General features: G+C 37.2%; 1 protein-coding gene across 1 annotated transcript; it reads left to right on the top strand.

The window, feature by feature from the left end:
- Nucleotides 1-9,235: 9,235 nt before the first annotated feature.
- On the top strand, nt 9,236-11,676 carry LOC104594289 (short-chain dehydrogenase TIC 32 A, chloroplastic-like). Its single transcript, XM_010254530.3, has 8 exons — nt 9,236-9,572; nt 9,675-9,906; nt 10,030-10,109; nt 10,223-10,379; nt 10,484-10,565; nt 10,676-10,763; nt 10,870-10,916; nt 11,021-11,676. The coding sequence occupies exons 1-8, from the start codon at nt 9,449-9,451 to the stop codon at nt 11,198-11,200; spliced, it is 990 nt and encodes a 329-aa protein (XP_010252832.1). The 5' UTR covers nt 9,236-9,448; the 3' UTR covers nt 11,201-11,676.
- The last annotated feature ends 277 nt before the right edge of the window (nt 11,677-11,953 follow it).

Here is an 11,953-nt window from a genome sequence, read left to right as displayed (position 1 = left end):
TGTGAAAAGCATACTTCTGTTTCTCTCCACCATCTCCCAAAGTTTTAGGTTAGTACCCCTGGTTTTCATTACTAATCTCCCTTGTTTTGTTCTGTTGTCATGGAAAAATCAGATGTTGTTCAACCTATCTCCACTATTTTGAATAAGTCCAATCAAGGTTTAAGGTATCGGAAACACCAAGTGTATTGGAAAGGAAATTTTAAGAGATATATTGGGATATGCCTTAGATATGCATGCGTATTAGAAAAAAAGTAAGATACGCATAGAAACGCTTGGAAACACTAAAAATACTTTAATAAATCATAAAAATACACCGACAACACTAAATATAAGACCTCAATGAGGTGTATATACATTAAATTAATTAATATATTTTAATGGTTTTATGAAGAAATATATTATAGCTAATTGAAATTTCATTAAAAATCCTATGCTTAACTATAATTTATAAATTATAATTCTTAAGTTTTAATGTTTTATGGGATGAGAAAAACCGAACTCTCCTATCCAACCATAAAACATGCATTGACACAACTTCTATGTGAAAATATAATTAATAATTATTTACTATTTAAATAATTATTATTTATTATCCATTTCCAAAAATTATAAAAACAAATAAACATTATATAATATATTCAAAAAATAGTTATTATAGAAGAAATTTCAATTGCTTTGTAGATATGATAGATCATCCATAGAATTATAACATATTTAATCATTGTGATCAAATGATAAAATATAATTAATTATTTAATTATTTCTAATTCTAAAATTCTAAAAATAAAAAAAAATTATTAAAGAAGAAATTTCAATTGGTTTATGGATATGGTAGATCATCCATAGAATCATAATATATTCAATTGTTGTGATAAAATGATAAAATATAATTAATTATGATTTATTTATTTTTTTAATTCTAGAAATATAAAAAATCGAAAAACAATATTAAAGAAGAAATTTCAATTGCTCTATGGATATCATAGATAAATCCATAGATCTAAAACATATTTGATCTTTATAGTAGAGAAAAAATTACATTTTCAAATTTTTTGTAAATTATATTTTCCCCAAATATTTTCATGAAATTTCTATAAAACTACTGATAACACAAAAAAATGTGATTTTGAATGTAAGAGTTATAGATCAAAATAAATTTAAACAATCAAGAAAAAAAAAAGAAATCACAAGATATTATAAAAGATTGAAAAAATTTACCTATTTTTGCCATACTTTTTCAAAATTTGAGAAATCTTTAATAAAAATTAACGATTCACACTTGTTTCTTATAAACTTTTGCAAATCTTTTTCGTCAGTACGCTACCGATACGATATGATATGATACACCCTATATCGGGTGTATCGTATCGAAATTTTAAACTTTGAGTCCAACTACAACATGTGGGCTCAAAGAATGCGTAGTTTTCTGAAAAGATGCAAGCTCTGGCATTATGTCACTGGTGATATGAAGACAAGAGCCACTGATCTAGCCCATTAGTATCAACTCTTAGGTAATCTTCATCATCTGAAACAAGAGCCAGGATAGTCCAATAATGATTTTCTTGCACAAATGCAATCTCTTTGGGATCAACTAGCTCAATCAAAACCTGATTGGGGGTGTGGTGAGGATGCTATCAAATACATCACACATTGAGATCAATTGCGCCTAGTTCAGTTTCTCATGGCATTGCGCTCTGACTTCGAGTCTCTACGCGTCTCTCTCCTTCATCGAAGCCCTCTTCCTACTCTTGAAAGTGTTGTTTCTGAACTTATCTCTAAAGAAACTCGGCTGGGCACACTAAATCTCAGCACACCGACATGGTCCTTGCAACTTCCTCTCAATTCCAAAAGAACAATCAATATTAGCAAACCAATAGTGGATAGAAATTCTACAAAAAATGTCGAAAGAATGGTCATGTTATCTCTGAATGCTCTACAGTCGAATGCCGCTATTGCCACAAACTGGGGCATATTCTTGAAAACTGTCCCACTAGACCTCCTAGACCTAATCGGTACAAGGGAAATTATTCCAAGTCTGGAAATAGCTCCAGTTCTGTTACACATTCTGCTGCAGCTACTGAATCCATTAATGAAAGCTCCACACCCTCACCCACTATCTCACTTCATGACTTGGAAGTCATACTTAAATAGGTTCTATCTAACTCGTCCAGTAATCATGTTGCTTTGTCTATTATGCTAGGTATTTCTCCATGGTCCTTTCTTCCAAGACCTTTGCACCTAATGCACCCACCATACAAACTGCAAATGGATGGATCTCCTATGCATGTCAGTCATGTTGGTTATGTCTCCACATCTAATCTTACATTGCTAAACACATACTTGATTCCAAAACTTATCTTAAATCTCATTTGAGTCAGTCAATTATGTGAAATTGGTCTTGAATTGACTTTCTCTGCTACTAGTTATCGAGTGCAGGATCCACAAAATGGACAGCTTCTTGGGACAGGCCGTAAGGTTGGGCGCATGTTCGAACTCACCTCTCTTCACATACCACCCAAGACTCCTCTTCTCACATCAGCTGCTACTACAAATTCTTCATTACATCTTTGGCATCTCCGTTTGGGTCACAACCCTATAAGCAGTGTTCATCATTTAATTTCCAATGGTTTGTTAGGATCAGTAAAGGAAAGAACCTTTGATTGTTTACCTTGTCAAATTTCTAAATAACCTGTTTTATCCTTTAATACATGTGATTCCATACTCTTTTGAATTAATACATTTTGATGTTTGGGGACCTTCCCCTACTACTAACTACCATGGGAGGTCGTTGGTATTTTGTTGTGTTTATTGATGATCATTCCCATCTTACATGGTTATATCTTATGAAGCATCGATCTAAATTGCCTCAAATTCACATGACCTTTGCTGCATGATAAAAACACAGCTCTCTAAGACCATCAAAATACTACACATGGATAATGCAATGGAATATCTTGACACTTCATTTCAAACTTTTCTCAAGCATCGTGGGACCATTGTTCAACGTTCTTCTCCAGACACCTTTTAACAAAACGGTCGTGCAGAATGCAAACTTCAACACATTCTTCACTCTACCTGTTTCCTTCTTTTCTCTGTGTCCCGCCCAAAACAGTTTTGGGGTGAAGCTGTTCTCATGGCTATCTATACCATTAATTGTGTTCCCTCCCTTGTTATTAATCATATGTCTCCTTTTGAACGATTGTACGGTAAATCCCCCGACTATCACTCTTTGAAAGCCTTTGGTTGTACTTGTTTTGTTCTTCTTTAACCCTATGAACGTACAAAACTAGAACCTCGTGCTCAACTATGTTGTTTCCTTGGCTATGGAATTGAGCATAAGGGTTATCGTTGTTGGGACCCTCTTTCTAATCGTCTTCGGATCTCTCGCCATGTTGTCTTTTGAGAGCATATCATGTTTTCTTCTCTTTCCATGTTCCAAGTCTCTCATCCTTATAGTAATCCTTTCTTTTCTAACCCCTCTCTTGAATTATTTCCTAATGAATCTGATGTAATCTCAACTCATGAGGGTGATGACACACTTACCTCGACACCTATGGCCTCTCCTGGAGGATCTGCCTCGTTTGGTGGAACTCCTCATGAACATGATGAGCCCATATCTTCTAATAAACCTGAATCTACCTCAATTCTTCGGTGCTCTACTAGAGTAAGAGAATTTCCTGTTCGTCCCACTATTTGTCATTGTTTCTCTACCATAGTCTCTTAACATGAACCTCGTTCCTTTCGTGAAGCAAGTTCTAACCCTCTTTGGCAACAAGCTATGGCAAACGAGTTAGAGGCACTAGAGAAAACTCAAACTTGGGACTTGGTAGTCCTTCCTCTTGGAAAAACCTTTGTGGGGGTGTAAGTAGTCCTATAAAATTAAGACTCAATCTGATGGGTCTGTGGAGCATTACAAGGCTCGTTTAGTTGTCAAAGGTTTCACTCAGGAATATTGCATTGATTATGAGGGGACCTTTGCTCTCGTTACTCGTCTTACCTTTGTTCGAACCTCTCATTACTCGTCTTACCTTTGTTCGAAGCTTGATGGCCATTGCTGTTGTACGCCTATGAAAATTATTACAAATGGACGTAAAGAATGCTTTTTTCAATGGTGATCTACAAGAAGAAGTTTACATACAACCTCCTCCTGGTTACTCGCATCCTCCACATAAGATGTGTCGACTTCGTCGAGCTCTTTATGGACTTAAGCAAGCACCACATGCATGGCTTGCTAAGTTCAGTACCACTATTAGTCACCTTGGCTTCTCTTCCGGTCCACATGACTCTGTTCTCTTTATACGACAGTTTAATAATGGCATTGTCATGCTTTTGCTCTATGTTGATGACATGATCATCACTGGTGATGATACATCTGGCATAACTAATCTCAAGTCATTTCTTAGTCATCAATTTGAAACGAAGGATCTTGGACCACTTAGCTATTTCTTGGGACTAGAAGTTTCCTCATCTCCTGAAGGCTACACTCTCTCCGAAGCAAAGTATACTTATGATCTTCTTTCACGTGCTGAATTAACAAATAGAAAAATTGTCTCTGCACCTCTTGAACCAAATGTGAAGGTAACTCCCATGGACGACATTCCACTTGATGATCCTACTCACTATCGACAATTGGTTGGCAGTCTAGTATATCTCACTATTACTCGCCCTGACATAGCCTATGCAGTTCATTTAGTCAATCAGTTCATGTCAGCTCCATGCTCCACACATTATGCAATGTACTAAGCATCTTACGCTATATCAAGGGTACACATTTTCATGGCCTTCACTTTTCAGCACACTCTACACTTGATCTTTCTGACTATTCAGATGTTGATTGGGCAGGGGATCCTATTGATCGTCGCTCTACCACATATTAGTGCTTTTTTTCTTGACGACTCTCTTATATCTTGGCATAGCAAAAGACAAATTGTCACTGCCAGATCTAGTACAGAAGCAGAATATCATGCCCTCACTGACACCACTTCAGAACAACTGCGGCTTCGTTGGTTATTAATAGAGATGGGTGTCCAATATTCCACAGCCACAACCATTCATTGTGACAACCGTAGTGCAATCCAAATTGCTCACAATGTTGTTTTTCACGAGTGCACTAAACACATTGAAAATGATTGTCACTTCATTCGACAACACTTAGTTCGTGACACTGTTCGTCTCGCCTCTGTGAGCTCCATTGACCAGACTGCAGATATCTTCACTAAAGCTCAACTTCTGGATCGTTTTCATGATCTGGTTTCCAAACTCAAGTGACATCTACCATGCCACCATGAGTTTGAGGGGGGGTAGCGTGATTACGTGATTACATGATTCTAGGAACTGGATTTTTGGTTCCGCTTGATTCTTGGGAGATTTGTCTAATCTCAAAGCTGTATCCTACCTTGTATAGTCTCTGTAAACATGACTTGAATTACTCTTACTATGCAATATAATTCAGAGTTCTTTCATTCCTTTGTCTCTGATAACAATTATATTCTTTCATTTAGTTTTTAGTTAATTTAATTAAATAATTAAAAAATTATTAATAGGTCATGAGTCTAATGCTAACTCTTAAAAATACCACAAGGTGATTTTTTTTCAATATTAAACAAATTTCCCCCTCCTTTTCCAGAGTGATGTGATTCACTTCCCAAGAGTAATCCCATCTTTTCCCCATCCCATCTCATGACATCAAATTTGAGAATGTTACTTTTTCTTTTTCCTTTCCCATATCTCATAAACCAAGTGGAGCGTAAGGAAACAAGAGGCTAGAGGATATCCCGAAGGCCAAAAGTTTTGAAGTTTTGGATTCTATAGTATATAAGTGGAAGTAAGTTATAGGGAAAGATCAAATTTTGTGGAGGTTTAATTAGATCGATACATAAGTTACATATAATAAACAGATTTGGAAGAACTTGAATTTCATCTAATTAAGGTCGATAAATTCTATTTACATAAAATTTATATTATATCTACTAATGAAGATAGTTTCAGTGTTGTTTTTTACTAATGACAATTGGATCAATATCCAAATTTACATAATATTGTTTTTTTTTATTATTTCACTTATTAATAATTTTTAATTTAATTTGTTGATATTATTCAATATCCAAATTCAAATTTAATCATATCTCAATTGGAAGTATAAGATTACATTTGAATTCAAATTAAGGAATCAAAATTGTTTCTAAAAATATGTGATCAGATCTGATCCATTTATAGCCGTAGTATATTTGTTCATTATATTTTGTTGTGGATGATGGCATATGATGTCACAAGGCCCGGCACGAGACTGTAAAGTTCTTACTCCATCATCTTTGTTTATTATTCCAAGACAAAATAAATGTCTGAGAAATTGTGCATCATTAATGCCGTGTTTGGTTTATTACTTAATTTCTTATAGTTATTCTTCACAAAAGTGAAATTCTTGAGTGCGTAAAAAAGTAAGAGAATAAGGAGAGTTTACTGTGAACCATTTTTGTTTTTTTCTCCCCCAAAATAAATTATTAATGATACCATTTCCTTTTTGAGAATAATGATACCAATTTTTTTTTATGATACGATTTTGATCCATATGTCCTCATGAGGCACATATGAATTCCTAGAAAGTCATAGTAACTTTAAGGGTATGTTTGGTTTTTTAGAAAATAAGAGAGAACTCAAAAGCCGAAGAAAAGTTTTTAAGGAATTTTATGAATTATTCTTTTGGATTTCCCATAATTTTCTATTCCGTTCTAATAAAACAAACAGAGCGTGAGGATTACATATCTACATATTTTCAACACGCAAACCACAATTGAGGTATGGTTATTTTGAATATCAGGATTTCCATTCTTTATTTTTTTGATATCTTTTGAAGGGCTACTACCAGGAGGGGACCTTATTGGTAAGCATGCAGATTTCCATTCTTTTCTTGGCTTGGGCACATATATCATTCTAGCTGGAATACTGAGACTTTGAGCATGACAATTTTTTTAATGTGTGGGTCATAGTTCAAATTATATTTATTGAGTCATCATTCTTGCACATCACTGTGCCTCTTCAATTTGCATGAAATTAAAACACTTGGAAGACATATACAATTGTGACTTCTCAGTTTAGGATTAACTAATAAGACAATGAAAGTAAAATGATCGATATGGTTCTCACTTTATATGAGAGAGAAACAAATAGGAAAAAATGAAATGCAAAATTTGAACTATCAATAAGTGCAAATGAAATAAAAAAATGTATTACATAAAATATAAATAAAAAACAGATGCAAAATTTGCATTTGGTTAAGATTTATATTGCAATTTGCAAACAAACAGAGCTCTAATGCTATTTGAGCAGAGTTTATGGTTTCGGGGTTGCAGGCAAGAGAGCCGGGCTCGTCGCCCTAAAGTGTGACTGTACCCTAGCTGAAATTAGCTAGCTAGGTTGAAGGGGCGAGGTCAGTGAGAAGTGAGTAGTAAAATACTTTTTTTTTTTTTTCTCTTGAGAATCGGAACAGTTTGTAGGCTACAAAGATAGATGAAAGGGTAGGAATGTCATTTTAGAAATGAACAATTAATTAAATTTGCAGGGAAATGAAATCGAGGTCGGAAAGAAAAGACGAAGGGAAGGATAGAGGAGGAGTGGAGAATGAAACGAACGTGATCAAAACCTGTAGCCTGTAGGTTGTAGGCTGTACCGCTGTACTGTAGCATTTAGTCCCCCTCCAGGAGGCTCGGCAGTCGGCACCGGCACCTGGTCAGAAGTGCCGAATTCAAGGCCGTGGTCCCGTGGAATGGAATTAATTACTTGACCAATCCCCCTCCGCAAAATGACAAACCCATCAATTGCAAATTTGCAATCTGGAAGCCCTCACGGGCTAATCACGTTGGCGTTGTTTCCTACGACAGGTGTGCCACGGTGCCACCATTGTATTTCATTCTTACCTCCCCTACAATCACGTCACGTGCTAAATACTCGAAGCCTTCAACCGTTGCCGACTTTCCTCTCTCACCCTTCTCACACCTCAGCACTCTCACTCCTTACAACTTTCATTCAGACCTGCTTCGCACATATCACAGGCGTTGCGTCTGCTCTGCTCTACTTCTCTGATCCCTTTCCAATTTCACACGGTGGGAAAAAAATTGGGAATCCGAATCTCCTGCCCATAATAATTCTGACCACGTCTACTCAGATATCACTACCCCTTGTATAATATGAGATGTTTTCCTTGTGTGGCTGCGATCATATGTGAATATACGGGGCAAAGTTATCGTGGGTAGAAGATAAGACTCGGATATTGGTGGTGTCGCCGTACAAAAAAACAAAATAAATACAAAAATGAAACATATTGCGAAAGTGGTTGCCGGACACCTGGAGGAGGCTAATTTGATGCTAGATGCGCATTAACATCTATCAGGGCCCAATTGCCAAACCAAACAATGCGGATTATTATTTTTAAACCAAAAAAAACAAGTAATTAATCCAAAGAGATTTTCATTAAAGTATAGCAGCAGTTAAGTTAAGATATACCACTGACACTGATGGCTGCTTTTTAGTTTTTTTTTTTTCTATAATCAAAGCAAATTCAAAGCCCCCCAAGTAGCAATAACCAAAGGCCCACGTGGTTACGCCCTCTTCCTCCTATTCATGATTTGCGTTTCAAGGTTCCTGGTTCCATTTCGATCATAAGATAACCAACCAATACCAACGGTTTTATCCAATTATCCTCCGGCATTTTTCTTTTTGGCGGGGAGGTGGTTAGAGTAATAGATGGGACCCCCACCGTCTAAGCTAAGCATTCCAACTGATGATCATTAGACCTAACAGATTATAATTGCACGAAGCATCCGCCTGATTGGATAATCATTAGACCTAACAGATTTATTAAACTTCTTTTAAAAAGCTAAAACAGGAAGATTAAAAAAAGAAAAAAACAAATATTGGGTAAATGGGAATGGGATGGTATACTACTATTACTATCTACATTCTAAACAATGCACTTGGGACCCGCTGATGACAGAGACTCAGGGCTCTCTCTACTCTCTCCCTCTTTTCCATCGTTTCTATAGTGGAGGTTTTTATGATTGTCAAAATTTGAGAGGAGGTTTTTGTATTATCGGGTACTTCCTAAGTTTACTTTGTATTAATAGAATACAATATATTTTACTTTACTAACACTGGTTTAGTTTACTAGTTCGGATAAATTATATTAATTTGCCATAAATAAATTAATATAGAAGCTTTTGAGTTTTGAGTCATCGAAGTTTTCATCTTGGTCAATCAATCAAGCCAATGACAAAGAGGCAGTCTTCTTCCCTCCATCTCTTTCGTCCATACGCCCCCTCCTCCCCCTTCCTCCAACTATTTATAATCCCATCTATATCGTTCTTTCGAGTTTGGACTTGGTTCCAAACCAGACAAACAAACCACCTCATTAACCCCTTCCTTCATTCCTTAGCCCTTTCGTAATAATAGTGAAATGCTCGACACAGTAAAATACCTTCTCGGTTCGGTCGGCCCCAGCGGCTTCGGCTCCAAGTCGACGACGGAGCAGGTCACCGAAGCCTGTCCCGATCTCCGCTCCATTACCGCTATTATCACAGGTAACCCCCACTTCCCTAGTTTCATGTACATTACTCTCACGTTAACAGGCATTCTCTGTCTTTCTCCTTTTTTGTTTTTTAAACCACTTGATTTACCTGCAGGCGCCACCTCTGGGATCGGAGCTGAGACGGCACGGGTTTTAGCGAAACGTGGTGTCAGGCTTGTTCTCCCAGCTCGTAGCCTGAAAGCCGCCGAGGAAGCCAAGGCTCGTATTCTGGCTGAGTTTCCCGAGTCTCGAATCTTCGTCATGGCTCTCGATCTCAGCTCTCTTTCTTCCGTTCGAACCTTCGTTTCCGAGTTTGAATCTCTTGACTTGCCTCTTAATCTGCTCATGTGAGTCATGTCAGCACCCAAGTAAAAGAAAATTAAACTTGTTCTATTTTTTTTTCCTCTTATTATTTACTTTATTATCTGGTTCGATCGATCGAACGAACGATCTCTTTTTCTCGTTTTCAGAAACAACGCCGGGAAATTCTCCCACGAACATGCAGTCACCGAAGATGGAATCGAGATGACATTTGCCACTAACTATTTGGGTACAGGGATTAATGACAATTTCCATTTTCTTCGATTCTTTTCTTCTTTCCGTTTCCGTCACCTTCGTCTCTCCTGTTCCCTGTTCTTAGCTAATTTCTTTTGCCATTTGTAGGTCACTTTCTGTTGACTAAAATGCTACTAAAGAAGATGATTGAGACGGCAGAAGTTACAGGCATTCAAGGCCGAATAGTAAACGTGTCGTCGACGGTCCACAGCTGGTTTTCCGGTGATGCAATCCGTTATCTGGAAATTATCACCAGAAAGAAAAGGTAAGAAGGAAGTGAATCGGGAATTGTCAGATTGTCTCGTTGGATTGATTGAAGAAAATAAACAAATGGTTTTGACCTCTCTTGAAATTTGTCTCCATCTTCAGCCACTACGATGCCACACGTGCCTATGCTCTCTCGAAGCTCGCCAACGTTCTCCACACCAAGGAACTGGCACTCAGATTAAAGGTGATTATTTTATCCGAAACAAAAGAGAAATTTTGTTATTTTCTCCTTTTATTTTCGTTTTTATTAGTCTGTGACGCAGAATTAACTGAATTCGTTTGTTCTTTACTCAGAAAATGGAGGCAAATGTTACTGTGAATTGCGTTCATCCGGGGATAGTAAGAACAAGATTAACCAGAGATCGGGAAGGCCTCGTTACAGGTGAAGCGAGTTGTCAACTACATATTTTAATAATCTGATATCTAACGATATTCTAGTGTATTCCGAATTTCAAGCATTGAAAGGTTCAGTTGATAAAAATTTTCAGATCTGGTGTTCTTCTTGGCTTCGAAGCTCTTGAAAACGATTCCTCAGGTAATGCTCTTACCTTTTAACTGTTCATCGACAAACCACAGTCCCGAACTATGATGGGGAACCTATCTAATCTGATGAGGTGAATATGTATGTATTATCTTCAGGCTGCTGCGACAACTTGCTACGTGGCCACTCATCCAAGACTGGTAGATGTCTCAGGCAGGTACTTCATAGATTGTAACGAAGCTAAAAGCTCAAAACTGGGGTCGAACGCGCACGAAGCTGCAAGGCTATGGTCCGCCTCCGAAGACATGACCGCCGAGAGATTTAAAACCAATTTTTGAACCAACCGGAACCGATCTACCGAATGTGACTAGCCCAATCGGAACCGAGAGGGTCTCTATATAAGTTTAATGATCAGGTGCTTAGGGCATGCATCGGAGTTAAGACTGTTGAGCGTGTACGCCGTCTAAGTACACATAAATGAGATGATTAGTTAACTAATCAGCTTTAGATACAAGTGAAGAGGTTAATATATAATAATTATATATCGATGTATACAAATAGGAAAGCTGATGGAAGCCCTTGTTCAAGGCTAGCGGTACCTATCTTAATCTTACTGTACTAATTATTCATTAGTATGTAATTAGGGACATTAGAAATATAAATGGGCATTTGTTAATCTTGTAGAGTTGAAAAGGGTCAGGGTGGGTGTTGTCCAATTAATAAAAAGAGAAAATGTGTGAAGAAGTTATTAGAACATGGGCTCTGGAATTGGCGCATCAAATATGGTTCATGTGGTTACCACGTGATGACGTGAATGCTGATTTCAGATGGTGTATCTAATGGGTTGTTGTTATATTATATATGGGGTCCACTAACATGCGCCAATGGATGGATGCTTCCATTTTATTTAAGGAAATGTGCACGTGGCAGTGGCCCCAGTGCCACAAGCAGAATGAATTAGAACTGTGGGCACAAATACAATCCTGCCATGGTCTTCGAACTAACAGTTCAACAAGACGTGAATCAGTTGACAAAATTTCATGGTCAATGAATCATTATCATTTCAAGCGTAGTTATTCCTCTGCTACCCA

The sequence above is a fragment of the Nelumbo nucifera genome, chromosome 3, assembly GCF_055504915.1.
Source record: "Nelumbo nucifera cultivar China Antique chromosome 3, China Antique-T2T, whole genome shotgun sequence".
NCBI classification, from domain to species: Eukaryota; Viridiplantae; Streptophyta; class Magnoliopsida; order Proteales; family Nelumbonaceae; genus Nelumbo; species Nelumbo nucifera.
This window is presented reverse-complemented; position numbering and strand designations above follow the sequence as displayed.

What these genes read in the sequence shown, in the direction of transcription:
- LOC104594289 (XM_010254530.3), top strand. Translation starts at nt 9,449, where the DNA reads ATGCTCGACACAGTAAAATACCTTCTCGGTTCGGTCGGCCCCAGCGGC. An exon ending in TTGCCTCTTAATCTGCTCAT is followed by an intron (nt 9,907 to 10,029) that starts GTGAGTCATGTC and finishes TCTCGTTTTCAG; the next exon opens with AAACAACGCCGGGAAATTCT. An exon ending in ATTATCACCAGAAAGAAAAG is followed by an intron (nt 10,380 to 10,483) that starts GTAAGAAGGAAG and finishes CTCCATCTTCAG; the next exon opens with CCACTACGATGCCACACGTG.